The sequence below is a fragment of the Leucoraja erinacea genome, chromosome 9 (assembly GCF_028641065.1).
Source record: "Leucoraja erinacea ecotype New England chromosome 9, Leri_hhj_1, whole genome shotgun sequence".
Classification (NCBI taxonomy): Eukaryota; Metazoa; Chordata; class Chondrichthyes; order Rajiformes; family Rajidae; genus Leucoraja; species Leucoraja erinaceus.
In genome coordinates this window covers 63839752-63861355 of record NC_073385.1, presented here as the reverse complement: position 1 = coordinate 63861355, position 21604 = coordinate 63839752, and the positions used below count along the sequence as shown (strand labels likewise).

The 21604-nt window shown below is 43.0% G+C and overlaps 1 protein-coding gene across 1 annotated transcript in view; it reads right to left on the bottom strand.

Annotated features, from left to right (window-relative positions):
* slc39a9 (solute carrier family 39 member 9) overlaps positions 1-21604 on the bottom strand; it is a 39771-nt gene that overhangs the window by 16026 nt on the left and 2141 nt on the right. Inside the window, exons 2-3 of the mRNA XM_055641015.1 lie at positions 9595-9703; positions 6427-6615 (exon numbers count right to left, since the gene is read on the bottom strand). Of these exons, the coding sequence (XP_055496990.1) occupies positions 6427-6615; positions 9595-9703 (298 nt within the window). The remainder of the gene's footprint in view (positions 1-6426; positions 6616-9594; positions 9704-21604) is intronic.

Below are 21604 nucleotides of genomic sequence, written 5' to 3'. Positions count from 1 at the left end.
CTTCACAGACATTTTTAACATCTCACTCAGCCAGGCAGTAGTGCCGAATTGTCTTAAGAGTGCCACCATCGTCCCTGTACCGAAGAAACCAAACCCAGCCTGCCATAACGACTTTCGACCAGTGGCCCTAACACCCATTGTAATGAAGTGTTTTGTGCGACTAGTTATGCAGCACATCAAAAACAGTCTACCTGCCGACCTAGACCCACTGCAGTTCGCCTATAGAGCCAACCGATCCACAGAGGACGCAGTCTCAACAACACTGAACCTCGTATTGTCACATCACGATCGGAAAAACACCTATGCCAGGATCCTCTTCATAGACTTCAGCTCCGCTTTCAACACAATCATCCCGCAGCAGCTGGTGGAGAAGTTGGAGCTGTTGGGGGTTGATGCCGGCACATGTAGCTGGGTCCTGAACTTCCTGTCGCAGCGGCAGCAGACAGTCAGGGTGGGCAGTAGGACATCAAAAACCATAGCCGTGAGCACTGGCTCACCCCAAGGCTGTGTCCTAAGCCCCCTTCTGTTTAGTCTGCTGACACACGACTGTACTGCCAGACTCAATAACAACTTCATCAGCAAGTTCGCTGATGACACAACAGTAGTGGGTCTCATCAGTGACAACGATGAATCGGCGTACAGGATGGAGGTGGAGCTGCTCACAGGTTGGTGCAAATCCCACAACCTCATTCTTAACGTGGGAAAAACTAAGGAGATGGTGGTTGACTTCAGGAGGGCGGGGAAACATCACCATGCATCTCTGCACATCGACGGAGCTGATGTGGAAAGGGTCAGCAGCATGAAGTTCTTGGGACTACACCTGTCTGATGACCTGACGTCCACGGCCAACACCACAGCTCTGGTCAAGAGAGCCCAGCAGCGACTTCACCCCCTCCGAAGACTACGGAAAGCAGGCCTCCCCACCACACATCTACGGACTTTTTACAGGGGGACTGTCGAGAGCACACTGACATACGGCATCACTTCCTGGTTCGGGAGCTGCAAGGCGTACGAACGGCACCAACTGGACAGGATAGTGAAGACCGCAAGCAGGATTATTGGTGCTCCACTCCCCTTCCTGCTGGACATATACAAGAAGAGATGCATCAACAGAGCCATCTCCATCATCAAAGACCCTTACCACCCATCACATGACTTTTTCACCATCCTCCCATCTGGGAAGAGGTACAGGAGCATCAGCTGCAAAACCAGCAGGATGCTCCTCAGCTTCTTCCCACAGGCTATAAGACTGTTAAATGAACTTTCCCCCCTGCCAAGTATCGCGCACAAACCCCCCACACTGCAGCAGAGCCACTGTTGTGCCGCTGCCGGTCGGAACGGCTGTTGAATGTTATTGAATGTTATTAGAGGGTTAAATTGTTCATGACTGTATTTTAATTTTAATTGCTATTTATTTTGTAACGAAAACTGAACGGACACTGGTTGAGAAACGTTTTTTTGTTTCCTCTGAGTATGCGAATACTCAGGAAATGACAATAAAGATTTACAATTACAATTACAATTACATCATTAAGAAGGAAGGGAGCACTGGTGAACTTACTAATCGGAAAGGGACTGGCAGGCCAAGGAAGACGATGCTGATGATAGAAGAACTCTCTCTATAATAAAGAAAAATCTCCAAACACCTGTCCGACAGATCAGAAACACTCTTCAGGAGTCAGGTGTGGATTTGTCAATGACCACTGTCCGCAGAAGACTTCATAAACAGAAATACAGAGGCTACACTGCAAGATGCAAACCATTGGTAATCTGCATAAATAGGACGGCCAGGTTACAGTTTGCCAAGAAGTACTTAACAGAGCAACCACAGTTCTAGAAAAAGGTCTTGTGGACAGATGAGACGAAGATTAACTATGGCAAGAGCAAAATATGGAGGAGAGAAGGAACTGCCCAAGATCCAAAGGATACCACCACATATGTAAAATACGGTGGTGGGGGTGTTATGGCCTGGGCATGTATGGCTGCTGAAGGTATTGGCTCACCTATCTTCATTGATGATACAACTGCTGATGGTAGCATAATGAATTCTGATGTGTATGGACACATCCTATCAGCTCAAGTTCAAACAAATGCCTCAAAACACATTGGCCGGCGGTTCATTCTACAGCAAGACAATGACCCCAAACATACTGCGAAAGCAACAAAGGAGTTTTTCAAAGCTAAAAAATGGTCACTTCTTGAGTGGACAAGTCAATCACCCGATCTGAACCCAATTGAGCATGCCTTTTATATGCTGAAGAGAAAACTGAAGGGGACGAGCCCCCAAAACAAGCATAAGCTAAAGATGGCTACAATACAGGCCTGGCAGAGGGTCATGAGAAAAGACACCCAACAACTGGTGATGTCCATGAATTGCAGACTTAAAGCAGCCATTACAAGCAAAGAATATGCAACAAAATACTAAACATGACTACTTTCATTTACATGACATTGTTGTGTCCCAAACATTATGGTGCCCTGAAATGCGGGGGACTATGTGTAAACACTGCTGTAATTTCTACATGGTGAAACCAATATGTATAAAAATGGCCTTTATTAAAATGTGCACTTTAATCACATGATTTTTTTCTATTACAAATCTCAAATTGTGGAGTACAGAGGCAAAAAATTATATGATGGGTCTTTGTCCCAAACATTATGGAAGGCACTGTACATGATGGTCCTTAATACTACCATAGTCAGAGCCTCCATCAGACTTGCAGGAACAGTCCCTTCAGCCCATGATGCCAAATTAAACAAATCCCTTTAGCCACATAATCCCAATCCTCCCATTCCGTGCATATCCATGTGCCCATTTAAGAGCCTTAAATTGTCAATCATATCTGCTTCCACCACCACCTCTGGCAACGCATTCTAGCATCTACCACTCTCCGTAAACACGTTCTAGCATCTACCACTTTCCCCCACTTTAAACTTTCACTTTTCACCCTGGGAATAAGATTATGACTGTCTACGCCATCTATACCTCTCATAATTGTATATATATCTACGAGGTCCCCCCTCAGCCTCGACAGTCTAGAGCAAATCAATCCAAGTATGTCTGACCATATCTGCAACCTCACTTACCAACCCATCTACACTTTTGTTCAAGATTAATATACAAATAATTTACTCCCATATCCATTCACTCGCTGGCAGCCATAACCCTTCTTGCAATTATCCAGCAAAATGTATCCCTCCTCAACATTATGCTGTAACCCTGTTGAGGCACATGAGGGAAACTGCTTACTAACTCCCAAAGTCACTGCTAACTTTGAATAACCCTTAAACACAGTATTACTTGGGCAAGTCTTTCACCAGATTTTAACATCCCAGATTCATCTGGATTAAAAAAACAAAACAATCCAATAACTTGCATGAAAAAAAAGATGCCCTCTATTCAGGTAGCATCATGGTAACCCTCTTCTGTACCTTCTTAGCATCCTGTAATGGAGCGATCAGAACTATTCACAATATTCCAAATAAGGCCTAACCAAAGTTTTATAAAGCTGCAATATAACTTCCTGACTTATAAACACAATGCCCAACCGATCACCTTCTTTACCACCATTTACTTTTGTTGTAACTTTCAGGAAGCTATAGACTTGGCCCCAAGATCCATCTGCATATATATGGTGTTCAGGGTCCTGCCATTAACTGTATACATCGCCTTACATTCAAGCTCTCAAAGTGCAACACCTCACACAACCGGATTAAACGCCGTTTTGTCTATATATGTAACTGTAATCTAAGGGTTAAAACAGCTTAAATGGAGTTGTCTGCTATTTAAACTAGAAATACAAGTTATTCATTGCTTAGAAATACAATTAAGTTTATCCGAAAATATTTGGGCTTATTTAGAAGAACTAACAAATCATAGATCTGTCGTCAGTCTCAAGGACATCTTCTAGTAAGCAAGACAAACTTTACTTCAGAGACACCCGAGATTACTTCCACGTCCTGATATGATAACCCTGTTCCCACTACCAAGGACAATACCTAGTTTTAAAAACAAGACTTGTTGCTTGTATCAGTGAGCCACAATGAGTAGAAGGGTGTGAGACTTGATTTATTTAATCTTTTACTAGTCATTTTACTGTATTTCACTACACTTTAACAAACTTTGTAACCTTGATGTGCTCACCCACTCACGGCTGGTGGGTTGGCAGTTGACTCACGGCTATTCCTTGAAATTCCATTTCAAGCAGGGCGCAAGGCCACCAAATTAAAGTATAGTTTCCTATCACTTCAAGCAGGGTGCAAGGCCACCAAATTCAAGTGCAGTTTCATGCCACTTCAAACAGGGTGCAAAACCACCAAATTCAAATGCAGTTTCACACCACTTCAAGCAGGTTGCAAGGCCACCAAATTCAAGTGCAGTTTCAGTCAACTTCAAGCAGGTTGCAAGGCCACCAAACTCAAGTGTAGTTTCATACAATTTCAAGTAGGGTGCAAGGCCACCAAATTCACATGCAGTTTCCTACCATTTCAAGCAGGGTGCAAGGCCACCAAATTCAAGTACAGTTTCCTACCATTTCAAGCAGGGTGCTAGTCCACCAAATTCAAATGCAGTTTCATATCAATTCAGGCAGGTTGCAAGGCCACCAAAGACAGAGAGTCGTGACCTCTCCCTCCCCATCTTGCAGAGACTGAGCCATGCCCACACTTCCGGGTTTTATAGTCTCCCCTCCCCCCCTCAATAGGGCAGCAACCACTTTTCCATTTCCAAAGCAAGCGGCAAGCACTTTTTCCATTTCCAAAGCAAGCACCAATTTTCCATTTCCAAAGCAACCAACACTTTTCCATTTCCAAAGCAACTAACACTTTTGCATTTTCAAACCAAAAACAACTTTTGTATTTTCAAACTACATTTTCAAACCACATTACGGACATTCATAGTTTAGTAGACATGTATTCCTCTTCCCATTCCAAATCGGACCTTTCTGTCCTGGACCTCCTCAATTGCAAGAGTGAGTCCCATTGCAAATTGGAGGAGCTGCACCTCATATTTTGCTTGGGTAGTTTACACCCCAGCAGTATGAACATTGACCTCCAATTTCAGGTAGTCCTTACTTTCTCCCTCCTTCCCCTCCCCTTCCCAGCTCTCCCACAGCCTACTGTCTCCGCCTCTTCCTTTCTTCTTCCAGCCCCCTCACCCCCACATCAGTCTGAAGAATGGTCTCTTAGTTTATTTAAATCTTTTGTAATTTATGCATTTGATTGATGACAATATTTAGGTTTATAATTAATTTAATTTACATTGTTGCAGATGGCTTGGATTACATTCTGTATATTACTTATCCAACTTCCTACAAGTCTCAACGATGTCAGTGATGTTTCTCCTCCAGTGCTGCTGTTGACTTTCAGTCTCTCTGGTCTCATGTCTCAACCCCCAAGCTCTGGATTCCCAGTCTATTCAATGGGTGGGGTGACAAGTTTGTAGGTGACATGAAACTCAAATGCAGTTAAAAAGTCAAGACGCCAAACCAGTAAAATGGGAAGATTAGTGAGATGAGATGCCTTCCACACATAGAAACATAGAAATTAGGTGCAGGAGTAGGCCATTCGGCCCTTCGAGCCTGCACCGCCATTCAATATGATCATGGCTGATCATCCAACTCAGTATCCCGTACCTGCCTTCTCTCCATACCCTCTGATCCCCTTAGCCACACCTAACTCCCTCTTAAATATAGCCAATGAACTGGCCTCGACTACCCTCTGTGGCAGAGAGTTCCAGAGATTCACCACTCTCTGTGTGAAAAAAGTTCTTCTCATCTCGGTTTTAAAGGATTTCCCCCTTATCCTTAAGCTGTGACCCCTTGTCCTGGACTTCCCCAACATCGGGAGCAATCTTCCTGCATCTAGCCTGTCCAACCCCTTAAGAATGTTGTAAGTTTCTATAAGATCCCCTCTCAATCTCCTAAATTCTAGAGAGTATAAACCAAGTCTATCCAGTCTTTCTTCATAAGACAGTCCTGACATCCCAGGAATCAGTCAGGTGAACCGTCTCTGCACTCCCTCTATGGCAATAATGTCCTTCCTCAGATTTGGAGACCAAAACTGTATGCAATACTCCAGGTGTGGTCTCACCAAGACCCTGTACATTCCAAAACGTCTCATTCTCAACCTTTATCTGGCAGTGCACATGGACCATAACAAAACTTTAAATGCTACACTGGACTGGCTAAGATTTAAAGCCTTAGCCCAGTGCTTCTTTTTCACGACAACATTTTCTTTAAACTTTTGGGTGATCTCAACAGTCAAACTTTGAAAACCACAAGGAGCAACTCAGAAGGAGAAACGCTACTTAATGACAAGTCAGTTAAGATGAGGATATCATACATAAGCAAACTCCATTAACACTTTACATCTTCGTTTGTCGCACACAATTATTCAGAACAAACAAAGATTTTAAGTACTTCTTACCATCACTGGAGTGCATATGAGAACTCCCAATCTGATCCACAATGAGCATAAACACAAATCCAAGGACGAGCGAAACACCAATGTATGCGTGCAATGCAATGTGCTCGTGATCAGGTTTAGCCTCCTCCAGCTGTCCCACCTTTATTGTATCCTCCACTTTCCCCGCTTCGTCTGCATGGGGGTGTTTATCTAAAGAATAAAGTAAATAGATTAAATTAGCTTCACCTCCCAAGGTAGAGTCGGCAAAGTTTGATAGTCCCTTCTCTTCTGCTTAAAGCCGAATATTAAAATCTTCCAAGAAAGTGAGGATCTCAAAAGTCATTGCGTAAATCAAATGTTTTACATATTTTCATAATTTTCCAAGAACCACTCAGCACAGCAATTTTACTGAACCACGGCGAATCATTCTGTTAGTTTGCTCTACACAACAATCTAATGCAGCACAGGTAACAGCAATAAAAAAAATCCTTCTGTTGTCTTCTATTGGAGATTGTAGCAAACAAAGTATGACAGTGTATAAAATCATGAGAGGAAAAGATCGGGTAGATGCACAGTCTCTTGCCCGGAGAAGGTGATTCAAGGACCTTAAGACATAGGTTTAAGGTGAATGGGAAAAGATTTAATAAGAATCTGAGGGGAAACCTTTTCACCCAAAGGGTGGTGGGTGTATGGAACAAGTTGCCAGAGGAGGTAGTTGTGGCTGGGACTATTCCAACATTTAAGAAACAGTTAGACAGGTACATGGATAGGACAGGTTTGGAGGGATATGGACCAAACACAGGCAGGTGGAACTAGTGTAGCTGGGACATGATGGCCAGTGTGGGCAATTTGGGCCAAAGGGTCTGTTTCCACACTGTATCACTCTTTTGACTATGAGTTCAGTTATTCGATCAGAATACAAGGCAGTCCATTCCTCCAATAGAGGGAGATACAAAGAACTGTTGTTGCTGGAATTGTGAGCAAAGCAGAAAGTCAGAGTCTGAAGAAGAGTTCCAACTCGAAACGTTGCCTATCCATGGGCGGCACGGTGGTGCAGCAGTAGCGTTGCTGCCTTACAGTGACAAAGACCTGGGTTTGATCTTGATTATGGGTGCTGTCTGTATGGAGTTTGCATGTCCTTCCTGTCTCAGAGATCTTCGGTTTCCACCCACACTCAAAAACGTACAGGTTTGTAGGTTAATTGGCTTGATATAACATCTAAATTGTCCACTAGTATGTGTATGATAGTGTCAGTGTGCGGGGAACGCTGGTCGTTGCAGACTCGGTGTGCTGAAGGGTCGGTTTCCGTGCTGTATCTCTAAACTAAACGCATTCCCTCCAAAGCAGAAAGATTAGGAAAATGAGACAAAGTCCATAAATGATGCGTGGGTGGGGGGGGGGGGGGGGGGGGTGTAGTTGAGATAGATATAGAAATGAACTGCCATGGTTATTGTTTGGCTGCTGATCTATAGCCCATAATTGAAAAATCAAGGTGAATGGATAGGGATGTACCATGTGAATATGGAACAGAATATAAATTGGCAGTAAAGGTAATGGAATTTTTGATTGTCATCAGAGTTCAGGAACTAGCACCACGTAAATTGTCAAAATGTAAAGTATTAACTGAATCATGTTTGTGCCCTGGCCAAATTACCCTCTCACTCCCAATCTCACTCAATCAATCCACTTCATCTATACATGCATAGATGAGGAGAACAGCCAATACAAAAATAAAAGATCACGACCCAAAACGTCACTCATTCCTTCTCTCCAGAGATGCTACCTGTCCCGCTGAGTTACTCCAGCATTTTGTGTGTACCTTTGAATAAAAGGTATTGATGTTCTTGACTCTTATACTCATTCTCATCTGATGAAGGCAAGTATACCATATGCTTTCTTTACCACTCAATCTACTTGCAGGGTACTATGACTTGTACCACAAGATCCCTTTGTACATTGAGAATCCTGCCATTAACTGCACTGTTTTCCTTTACATTCAACCTCCCAAAGTGCAACATCTCTAACTTGTTGGATGGAATTCCATCTCACATTTCCCCACCCATATCTGTAAGTGGTCCTTATTCCACTGTATCCATCGAAGCCTTCCACGCAGTCCACAACGCCACTAATTTTTGTGGCGTCTGCACACTTACTAACGAACCCATCTGCATTTATGTCCAAATCATTTATATATATCACAAACCTCTATCTGACTATTCCGCTGACAACCTCTGGTGATGATTGCCTTATGGGCTGGCTTATTTGTCTTTTGCGAGTGCATGTTGAACCTTAGAAGTAAAGGATGAGTCGAGGTTTGTTCTGCATTAACACTCGACTCGCTGCATACTTCAGCAGAGCACTGATGTAGTTGGCCAGGGACCAAACCAACAATGCATGAAGGCCCCTCGCTTTACATTGGCCTGGGATGGTTTAAGTAGCACAAACCTATTCACTGAAGAGAGTTGGTGACCTTGAGTAAAGAGTGCTGAAAAGTGAGTGTTTTGTTTTTTGATTATGTTCCAATATTTCGAAGTTTTTTTAACTAAACCTATTATTCTTTCCTCTATTCTTTTTACTTATGTCAAGCTATAAATGTCAGAGACATTTAAAAATCAGTTGAAAGACTTTTGGCAACAAGAACACAGATATACAAAGGCTGACACAAAATGCTGGAGTAACTCAGCGGGTGAGGCAGCATCTCTGGAGAGAAGGAATGGGCGGCATTTCAGGTCGAGACCAGAAACGTCGCCCATTCCTTTTCTCCAAAGATGCCGCCTCACCCACTGAGTCACTCCAGCATTTTGTGTCTACCTTCGATTTAAACCAGCATCTGCAGTTCTTTCTTACACAAATATGCAAAGGCTATTGTGTTCGGGATTGACCGTTGAATCTAGTTGCCTCGTGACCCACTCCACTTCACAGGAGGAGTCTTGGAAATGGGGGGAACAACTTTGTTAACTCTACAATCACAAGAGATTAAAGTAAGCAGGGTGCAGGCCCGATCTAGTACAATCCTGACCAATGCTCATGACCGTTTAACCTAAACCGTTAACTACATTCTGGATTTTAATGGATCACTCACAAATACATTTAATAATCTTTACTACGCTTCATAGGCCATCCAATTATCTTTATCCTGAACCATTCCATGCTTTCAAAGTAACATCGGGTTCAAAATCTAAAACTTACCATGAAGAGCTTCCTCATAGAGGGCATGAACCCCCTCTGGAATGATGACTGCTAAGGCAGTGCCACATAGAAGGCCAGCACCAAGAACTGTCACCACCTTCAACCTTTCCTGGAGAAACACAAGCAAAACATTTCATTTTTTGGGGGTACACAAAATTGCTGGAGAAACTCAGTGGGTGCAGCAGCATCTATGGAGCGAAGAAATGTTTTTGGGGGCCTTGACAATCACAAGGATGGACTTACTAAAAGAGAAGGCATCACTACATTTGTGTTAGCAGCAAATGGTATCCTGACATCATTTCAACACAATCAATGCTCTATTAAATGTTACTCTCAGCTTTCAAGATTTATATATTTATAATGTTGTGGAATAGAAATCTTCCAAACTCTCTTTTACAGCAACCATGAGCATTCAGCTCCTGTCATTCACCGAGATTATTGCTGATCCAACTCCATATAGCGGACTTTTCCTGATATTGCTTAAATTATTGGCTTAGCAAAAATGTATTTTAAGTTAACAAATAACTTAGCTGTTTACAGTAGGTCATTGCAACCTTCAATCCTGAAAGACTATCAATATATTTCAGACTATGTTCCTGCTTGTAAATTTTCCAAACTACTGATCATCTTTCTTTTCCAAACTATTGTTCTGTTCATAGCCTCTAAAATTCTTCGCCAGAGTCATAGCTTGTATGGCCTCAGCTTTAATCTCATGATCGAAGTCCACGTATTATGCTGGTAAAACACTGCTGGACTCCTTCCCAAGGCCCCATGCCCAGAGCTACTCTCAACCCTGAAGGTTTGTCTAATCAGTGATTTGTTTTCCCTTAACTCTATGTCACCATTCCACTAAATTATGATCATTATCTGTACCTGCCCATGACATTTCAAATCAACAGGCAAAACCAATTTGTAAATGCTGAAAATCTGAAGAAAAAGCGTTAAATGCTGAAAATACTCAAATCAGCCATGCAACCTCTGTGGAGGAAAACAAAACAGAGTTGGCGTTTCAGGTTGAAGACTTTCCGTCAGTTCTGAGTCCTTATCTTTACCTTTAACTTTATTTCTATTGCCCGTGGAAGTGCATCAACCGACATGCCCCCATCTCAAGGTCCAGATGAAGATGGTTCAGATGATGGTACGAGGATGTGTCTGAGAGTGGATGTTTGACCTCTGCAGGACAGAAGGCAGTTCACCCGCTTACAACAGTACCCCCACCAACTCGGTCTGCAGCTTTGATAATAAAACTGAATTGGTTTCCAATGGGTGTTCTGCATATTCAGAAGAGGGTGGGTCAGTGAGCGTTAGGAGAGTAGAAATAGCAAAGTGGTCAGTGTCACAGGAGAGGTTGTCCAGGTGGATCGGGAATATCAAAGATGGGAGAAGGGGTTATGTGTCTGCCATTGGGGAGTCTGGCCAAATAAATGGGCATGAGGTTTAACCTAAAAAGTCCTGGTTTGCTTTTCTACAAATTCTGCCTGACTGACTGAATTATTCCAACATTTCTGTTTCAGATACTAGCACCTGCATTTCTGCATTTTTTTTTTAAAAGGACTGAATAACTAGTTAAACAACCTTTAGTGGAGGAAGGAAGGGAGGGGAGGGGGAGTGAGGTGTATGTAGAAGTCAGCTAAAATTGGAGAATTCACCGTTCATACCACTGGGTTGGAAGCTACACGTGAAATATGAAGTGCTGTTTCTCCAATGTGCAGGTGGTCTCGCTCTGGCAATGAAGGTGGCCGAGGACAGATAGGTCGGTGTGGGAATGGGAAGGGGAGTTAAAGTAGTTAGCACATGGTATCCGCAGGCCATGGTAGACCAGGAGTAAGTGTTCAGCGAAACGGTCCCCAAATCTACTCTTTGTCATGTCAATGTATAGGAGCCCACAGCCAAGTCCCTCTAACCTCATTTACTGTATCAGTGTTTCCGATGTGGTCTCCTGTACATTGGTGAGACAAAGTGCAGCCTCAATGACCGTTTCAATGAACACTTATGCTCGGTCCACCATGGCCTACTGGATTCCCCGTTTGACAACCATTTAAACTCCCCTTTCCATTCCCATTTTGGTCCTGGGCCTCCTCCATTGCCAAAGTGAGGCCACACACAAATTTGAGGAATAGCACCTCATATTTCGATTGGGCAACCCCAGCGGTATGAACGTTAAATTCTCCAATTTTAGGAAACTTTTACACAATTTGTACTCCACAATTTGAGATTTGTAATAGAAAAAAATCACATATGGTTAAAGTGCAGTCAGATATTATTAAAGGCCATTTTTATACATTTTAGTTTCACCACGTAGAAATTACAGCTGTGTTTACGCATAGTCCACCCCATTTCAGGGCACCGTAATGTTTGGGGCACATGGCTTCACAGGTGTTTGTAATTGCTTAGGTGTGTTTAAATGCCTCTTTAATGCAGGTATAAGAGAGCTCTTGGCACCTAGTCTTTCCTCCAGTCTTTCCATCACCCCTTGAAATATTTATTGCTGTTTATCAACATGAGGACCAAAGTTGTGCCAATGAAAGTCAAAGTAGCCATTATGAGACCGAGAACCAAGAATAAAGCTGTTAGAAACATCAGGCAAACCTTAGGCTTACCAAAATCAACTGTTTGGAACATCATTAACAAAAAAGAGAGCACTGGCCAGCTTACTAATTGCGAAGGGACTGCCAGGCCAAGGAAGACCTCCACAGCTGATGACAGTAGAATTCTTTCCATAATAAAGACAAATCCCCAAACACCTGTCCGACAGATTAGAAACACTCTTCAGGAGTCAGGTGTGGATTTGTCAATGACCACTGTCCACAGAAGACTTCATGAACAGAAATACAGAGTCTACACTGCAAGGTGCAAATCACTGGTTAGCTGCAAAAATAGGATGGCCAGGTTCCAGTTTGCCAAGAAGTACTTAAAAGAGCAACCACATTTCTGGAAAAAGGTATTGTGGACAGATGAGACGAAGAATAAGTTATATCAGAGTGATGGTAAGAGCAAAGTATGGACGAGAGAAGGAACTGCCCAAGATCCAAATCATACCACCTCATCTGTGAAACACGGTGGTGGGGGTGTTATGGCCTGGGCATGTATGGCTGCTGCAATTACTGGCTCGCTTATCTTCATTGATGATACAACTGCTGATGGTAGTAGCCTAATGAATTCTGAAGTGTACAGACACATCCTATCAGCTCAAGTTCAAACAAATGCCTCAAAACTCATTGGCCGGCGGTTCATTCTACAGCAAGACAAGGATCCCAAACATACTGGTAAAGCAACAAAGGAGTTTTTCAAAGCTAAAAAATTATCAATTCTTGAGTAGCCAAGTCAATCACTCTATCTGAACCCAATTGAGCAAACCTTTTATATATGCTGAAGAGAAAACTGAAGGGGACTAGCCCCCAAAACAAGCATAAGCTAAAGATGGCTGCAATACAGGCCTGGCAGAGCATCACCAGAGAAGACACCCAGCAACTGGTGATGTTCATGAATCGCAGACTTCAAGCAGTCATTGCATGCAAAAGATATGCAACCAAATACTAAAAATGACTGCTTTAATTTACATTACATTGCTGTGTCCCAAACATTATGGTGGTGTGGGGGGAGGGGGGAGAACTATGTACAAACACTGCTATAATTTATACATGGTGAAACCAAAATGTATACAAATTGCTTTTATTAAAATCTGACAATGTGCACTTTAACCACATGTGATTTTTTTTCTATTACAAATTGTGGAGTACAGAGGCAAATACATAAATGATGGGTCTTTGCCCCAAACATTATGGAGGGGACTGTATGACATGCAGTATGTGTATTTCTTTGTAATTGTAGAATGTGTAAGTGTATCCTGGTCTTATATAAGGGTGATAGTTGTGGTGTAACAAGTTTAATGATCAGCTAGGATTAGTGGAAGATAGGATGTGTTAAAGAGTGAGCTAGTTGGGTGTAGTTTCCTTTATTGAGTAGATACTGGGAGCAAAGGTGGTGAGAGCAGGTATTGATGGGAGTGGTTCTGGAGCACCAGAACCAACTGTTTAACCTTCCCGATGTGTCTTGGGCCTAACTCAATGAAACACCAGTGAAGGGAGGTGCCCACTTGATAAATCCAATAATATACTTGTATCTATATGATTCCATTTTTTTTAAAGAGTTAGTTAATATGTAGGTTGCTGTTGTTTGCATACAGAGTTATTTATTGTCCTTAGCATGAGTTGGTGTATTCAGTTTAGTTAGATAATACTTTGGCTTTGTTTTCTTAATTGTGCATTTATCCTAGAGTTATAGCACATACTTAGTGTTTTAATTGTAATTTAAACACAGAAATAAACTGCAAATGATGGAGCTGAGATAAACCCAGCAGTTATTCAACCTGCAGTAGTTCTTGTTTACTTTCTTCACAGATGTTGCCTGACCAGAAGGACATTAGCAATATTCACTTTGTCAGGTTTCCAGCATTCTTTCTGTTCTGAATGCCACAATTCCAGCATTGTTTTACACTTTCTTTTGACCTCATTCATTTCTTACGTACATCCCATAGCTCAGCTGTAGTTAACAAACCTTCACACACTCAGCAAACAGCACTACCATTTGGAGGACACTAGAAACTGCAGATGTTGGAATCCTGAGCAAGAAAACACAAGGCTGGAGGAACTAAGTGGGTCAGACAGCATCTGTGGAGGGAATGGACAGACAACTTTTTGGGCCATGACCCTTCTTCAGACCTTCTGAAAAGTGGTCCCGACCAAAAACACCATCTGTCCATCCACTCCACAGATGCTGCCTGACCCACTGAGTTTTTGCAGCCTTTTATTTTTTGCACTGCAGTAAACCCATTTACAACAGATTTTGGTTAGTGAACGGACCTGCCAACGCCATCCCGGCATGTATACTCTCCCCATCCGCAGCTTCCAACACCACACCCAGCTCGCAAGATGCACCAGCAAGCCCTTCTTCACCCATCCCCTGGTTGGTGTGGTTCTTGTTGTGGCTCACATATTAGCCCCTGGGGACAGCATTTCCTTTAGGCCGCTGCAGGGATACACTCTGTCACAGGGGGGCACTCTCTCCTCTCACCAATTGCTGTTTCTTCTGGCCTGTCAGCTGTCACTTTGTCTGCTCCTTTGCCACCATGTCCTCCTCCTCCTCCTCCTTCTCCCGCTGCTCTGTCCGCTCAGCCTCTACTTACCCTCTCTGCTACCACCGTTATCTTCTCCTCCAGAGTCAATGACATAATCCATCTTAGAGGGTGTCAGCGGCTGCGGGGGGGGGGGGGGGGGGGAAAAGGGGGGGTGGCAGCTGGTGGAAGGGGAGGAGGCCCAGCAAATGGCCAGGCGCATCTTGTCATTGGGAGCGGACTGACAGCTAGGAGCCACATCGGCCAGACGGTAGGGTTGCTGATGGCAAGGAGCTTGCTGGTGCAGACCTGCGGCATTGGTGCCTAGTTTTAAGGTGAAATGATACAAAGTGCTGGAGTAACTCAGCCGACTAAATCAGTCTGAAGAAGGGTCCCGACCACCTCTCCATATTCTCCAGAGATGCTGCGCGACCTACTGAGTTACTACACTACTGCATCCTTTAATGTATTAACCATCATCTGCAGCTCTGTTTCAACTACATACAATGATAATACCCTACTCGGTCATAGTGGACCATTGGTAATAACGGACATCACTCCCCCCTCCCCAATTGTCCATTATAACAAGGGAGACTGCATTACAATTTGTATCACCTAATGTTTATGGATCTCCACCCAATCACAGATATTCCTTTATTCTCTTCAAACCTTCCTATTTTCTGTCATTTAAAACACATTCTAGCACTTCCTAGTTCTGAAACATTTTCCCCATTTCTCTCCAGATGCCATTGATCTGCAGAGCTTTTCCAGCATTGCGTGCTTCATATCATTACTGTACCACTGGAGGTCATGTCCTCAACTGCTAAGTCATGGAATTCCTTCTCTATAACTCTCAATGCATAACGTTCTTGCCCTCCTAACCACTCCTTTGAGATCCAGATCTAGTGTATGTGGTTTACTATTAACTTTTGCTGGTAATAGTTTCATGATGAGCTATGGGGCATATTAAGGATATCAACTGTGCAAACTGTCATATTATTTAATAGTAAAAATTATTCCCTTAGAAGAGTGAAATCTGCATCTCGTAGAACAAAACATATCTAACCTGATTCAGCTGCAGAGTTAAGGCCCTGTCCCACTTTCCCGAGTTACTCACGAACTCTACTGAGTTTTCCCCTTGATTCGAACTCGGAGAATTGCGACAATAGCCGTTCGTAGGTACTCTGGGCTATTTTTTTTAAACTCATGGACATTTTTCAACATGTTGAAAAAACGTCCCGAATTACCTGATGCCCGAGTTCCTACGGCTGGCATTACAAGCCGCTACGAAACATCTACGGACTCCATTGGGCTCCTACGAGCTCGCTACCGACATTACCCGAGTTCGAATCAAGGGGAAAACTCAAGAGAGTTCGTGAGTAACTCAGGAAAGTGGGACAGGGCCTTAAGAAATAATTGTTAATATTTCTAAATCCATGAAATGGCTGGCACAATGTACTTTTTCCAGCAGACAATGCAGCATTATTCGTCAAACTGTGCAAAATAGTTGAGATGCCTTTGTATCCCAATGTAGATCTTATGATGAGTGTTCATTGCTATGGAACATGAACTGGGCAAAATTCCCTCTCTTATTCATGAATGCTGTTGTTCTGTACATTTCTGATAATTTTTTAAAGCATCAAATTCTTTCAGAAATGTCACGTGAATTTCGATTTTTGTGCAAAATAGAGAGCAGATTGAATTAAAAATTCATGTGTGTAACAAAACAAATCTTTCCATCTCAAATGGCTACATTTTGTATTTGTCAATTTTATATATTTAAAATTTGATGCAAACTCTTCCAATCATTGATTCAACAGGTTCATCGCAAACAGCCATAACATCCAGGAAGATTAAACATTTGACCACAAAGATGTTCAGAGATAGCCATTCTCAGCCAGCTCAACATTAAGTGCCTAGAAAATGCAGTTTCAAAGACTCCTACTTTTGATTACAATAGATACTTGTATGAATGAATGACCACTGAATGAAGATCATCACACTTGGCTATGAAGCCTACATTGTCAAGTGTTCTAGCACATACAGTGTCCTCCATAATGTTTGGGACAAAGACCCATCATTTATTTATTTGCTTCTGTACGGTACAATTTGAGATTTATAATAGAAAAAAAATCACGTGGTTAAAGTGCACATGTTCAGATATTTTTAAAGGGTATTTTTATACATTTTAGTTTCACCATGTAGAAATTACAGCTGTGTTTACACAGTCCCCCCATTACAGGGCACCATAATGTTTGGGACACATTGCTTCACAGGTGTTTGTAATTGCTCAGGTGTGTTTAATTGCCTCCTTAATGCAGGTATAAGAGAGGTCTCTTGTCTTTCCTCCAGTCTTTCCATCACCCCTGGAAATATTTATTGCTGTTTATCAACACGAGGACCAAAGTTGTGCCAATGAAAGTCAAAGTAGCCATTATGAGACCGAGAAACAAGAATAATGCTGTTAGAGACATCAGCTAAACCTTAGGCTTTACCAAAATCAACTGTTTGGAACATCATTAACAAAAAAGAGAGCACTGGCCAGCTTACTAATTGCAAAGGGACTGCCAGGCCAAGGAAGACCTCCACAGCTGATGACAGTAGAATTCTTTCCATAATAAAGACAAATCCCCAAACACCTGTCCGACAGATTAGAAACACTCTTCAGGAGTCAGATGTGGATTTGTCAATGACCACTGTCCGCAGAAGACTTCATGAACAGAAATACAAGAGGCTACACTGCAAGATGCAAACCACTGGTTAGCCGCAAAAATAGGATGGCCAGGTTACAGTTTGCCAAGTAGTACTTAAAAGAGCAACCACAGTTCTGGAAAAAGGTCTTGGGATGAGGAATAACTTATATCAGAGTGGTGGCAAGAGCAAAGTATGGAGGAGAGAAGGAACTGCCCAAGATCCAAAGTGTACCACCTCATCTGTGAAACACAGTGGTGGAGGTGTTATGGCCTGGGCATGTATGGCTGCTGAAGGTACTGGCTCACTTATCTTCATTGATGATACAACTGCTGATGGTAGTAGCATAATGAATTCTGTATAAATAAATGCCTCAAAACTCATTGGTCGACGGTTCATTCTACAGCAAGACAATGATCCCAAACATACTGCCAAAGTAACAAAGGAGTTTTTCAAAGCTAAAAAATGGTTGATTCTTGAGTGGCCAAGCCAATCACCTGATCTGAACCCAATTGAGCATGCCTTTTATATGCTGAAGAGAAAACTGAAGGGGACTAGCCCCCAAAGCAAGCATAAGCTAAAGATGGGTGCAATACAGGCCTGGCAGAGCATCACCAGAGAAGACAGCCAGCAACTGGTGATGTCCATGAAGCGCAGACGTCATTGCACGCAAAGGATATGCAACAAAATACTTAACATGACTGCTTTCATTTACATGACATTGCTGTGTCCCAAACATTATCGTGTCCTGAAATGGGAGGGCTATGCATAAACACTGCTGTAATTTCTATATAGTGAAACCCAAATGTATCGGCACAGGCGCAACCGGTGGAGGTGGTGGCTGGCGGGTACCTGGGCGTAAGGCTGGCTGCTCCTTCCCGGGCTCTCTCTCTCTCTCTCTCTCTACTAGCCCTGGGGCAGGTTACCTAGGCGCCACAGCCAGTGCCAGGGCAGACAACCTGGGCGCTACAGCCAGTCCCGGGCTCGCAGGCAACCTGGGCACTACAGGCAGTCCTGGGGCAGGCGACTTGGGAACTGCAGCCAGTCCCGGGACACACAGGCGATGTTGCCCAGCCCTGGACTAAACCAAACTCTTGATCTTGTCCCACCATCCTTTTCTCAAAATTTAGCAACTTAAATTAGGAGTGCGTCTTCATTGCCGGAAATACGGTAAATAAATGATGGGTCTATGTCCCAAACATTATGGAGGGCACTGTCCCCTCTCGGTGGAAAGACTACAGATTTAACTTCCAAAATTAACGATAATCAATATCAGCACGGTTGCACGGCGGTAGAGTTGCTGGAGGCCCGGGTTCTATCCCGACTGCGGGTGCTGTCTGTATGGAGTTTCTACGTTCTACCGTGACCACATGGGTTTTCTATGAGATCTTCGGTTTCCTTCCACACTCCAAAGACGTACAGGTTTGTAGGTAAATTGGCTTGGTATAAATAAAAATTGTCCCTGGTGAGTGTAGGATAGTGTTAATGAGCGGGGATCGCTGGTTGGTGCAGACTCGGTGAATCTGTTTCTGCACTGTATCTCTAAACTAAAACTGTTGCAGCTTTGAAGAGAGTTAGAATGCGAAAGCAGAGTGCCATGTTATATTTTTTAATATTAATTTGGCGCATTACCCAAGAAATGTGGTAAGAATAATGTACAAAATTTAAGAGGCCTTCATAGAGAAAATCAACACCAGGTTAGTTAAAAGATCGTAATTAACTTTTTTTAAGCCATTCACGTGGTTCATAGAAAGCGTTCTTTTCCCTGAATTTGGCTATGGGTTTAAAAAAAATCCAAAGATCTGAGCAAAGATCCAAGCTGATGGTTCAAGAAGATTACTGGACTGTGACATAGTGACAATCCCTTCCACCTCCACTCGGCAAGCACCAAAGTAAACGCAGCTCTTATAAAACAGCAGGATTGAAGATAATCTATAGATAGAAAATAGAAAATAGGTGCAGGAGCAGGCCATTCGGCCCTTCGAGCCAGTATATGTCTACATATACTGTACATCGCCAACAATATCCACATCAGTAATGCATGCTTCTGGAAACCCTATTTAGAAACTAGAATCAAACTTATGTAGAGCATGGTGAAGGCCATCCAGCCCATTGTGTACATGCCAGCCACCACAAAAAGCTAAGCAAACTAATTCCAATGCCTGTGTTTATGAAGGAACTGCAGATGCTGGAAAATCGCAGGTAGACAAAAGTGCTGTAGAAACTCAGCGGGTGCAGCAGCATCTATGGAGCGAAGGAAATAGGCAACGTTTCGGGCCGAAACCCTTCTTCAGTGTTTCCAATGCCTGCTCTTTCTAACAGCGTTCCTGACTCCCATCCTTTTCTAGGTACACAAAAATCACTTCAACTTCCCTCTGAGCCCTTGAGCTATTTGCTTAAATTTAGCAAGATAAAGATGATGCAAATTAAAAGGAAATCTGAAATATGGATATAAAATGTGGGAAACGCTCAGCAGGTCAGGCAGCGAGTTTACAGGCATATACATCATGGGGTGAAGGGTCTGAGCTGTGCTATACTGTACTATGTTCTATGTAGATGGAGAAATATTAATGTTTCACGCGAGAGGGACCCTTTATCAAAAATAAGAACAGATTATTTGTTTCAGCTGCAGATTGAGTGGACTGTATGAAAGTCCTTTTTTTATCAAAAAATACAGAACTTGGTATTAGGGTACCATGGCATTTTAGCCACTCACGTTTTCAGCCCAAAGCTTTACATTCAAATAGCTACAGTCGCCATCCCGGACGTGGCATTGACTGACAGGAGAAGAGGCCAATCTGCATGGCGCTGACTGAAGGAATCTGCGCATGCGCGTTTAAATTTTTTTAAACCTTAATAACTTTTACAACCTGCCTGCTCGCTGTCGCCGCCAGGCCGCTGGGGGGAGGGATGGAGTCGGTGTTCATCATGGTGGGCACTATGAGTTTCGTCGAGCTGGTGGAATTAAACTTGTTGCACTCGCAGCACATGAGAACACTGAGTAAGCTGGCGAAAAATCGTACCGCTATCACATACCATTTTGGCGTAAATAGAAACACCCCGCAAACCGGAAGAGCACAAGATCAGAATTTTAGTTATGTATAGATAGATAGATCGATGGATCACAATGGTGATAGCTCCAATCCAGCTGATTTTACCAATGCGCATGCAGCCATAGTTCTCAAAGTCTGTTACATTGCCAAAGGTACATAATGCCATTAATGTAACTGGCACAACCCTGATTGGATTGATCCAGGAGGGGGAGGAATCTGCCTGCAGACAGGAAGTGACACAGCTGGTGTCCTGGTGCCATCGCAACAACCTGGAGCTCAATGCTCTTAAGACAGTGGAATTGATTTTAGACTTTAGGAGAGCTCCCCCCACTCACCATCACATCTGCAGAGTCATTTAAGTTCCTTGGAACCATCATCTCCAAGGACCTTAAATGGGAGGTCACCATCAACTCTGGTCTGGTTTGGCTCAGCCACCAAGCATGATATCCAGCGCATTATTCGATCAGCTGAGAACTTTGTTGGCTACAACCTTCCCTCTATCGATGGACTGTACACTACAAAGGCCAGGAAGAGAGCGGGGTAAGATCATCTCTGACCCCTCTTACCCTGGCCACAAACTCTTTGAAACACTTGCCTCTGGAAGGCTACTCCAGACTATCAAAGCCATTACAGCCAGATATAAAATGTTTTTTTCCACGAGCAGTAGCTCTACTCAACAGCCAAAAGTCTGCAGCCTACTTTTGCTCTGGTATTTTATTTCATTTTTCACGTTTAAATTATACCATTTTATTTTTAATTGTCTACTGTATATCGTGTTGTTACTTGCAGGCAAAGCACCAAGGCAAATTCCTTGTATGTATACACATTTGGCTAATAAAATGTATTCAATTCAATTAAGGTAATATATTAAATGCAAATAAAAATCTAAACACATAGCAGGATTGATCATGATTTGGATGTCAAAAGCAACAATGGGAAATTTTGACATGGCGATGGAAGGTGAGATAAAGCTGGTAGTTTGTTCTGGGACAGAGGGTGGGCGGGAGAAGGAAAAGCCAGTATAAGTAGTGGGCAATATCTTTAAAACCATCCTGTCTCCTCTAGGCAAAAATGGTAAAGAGGTACTAGGAGAGTGTGGAAAAGAAGGGTCGAGGGAGAGGTTATCGGAGATACAGAGCTGAAGGTTAAAAGA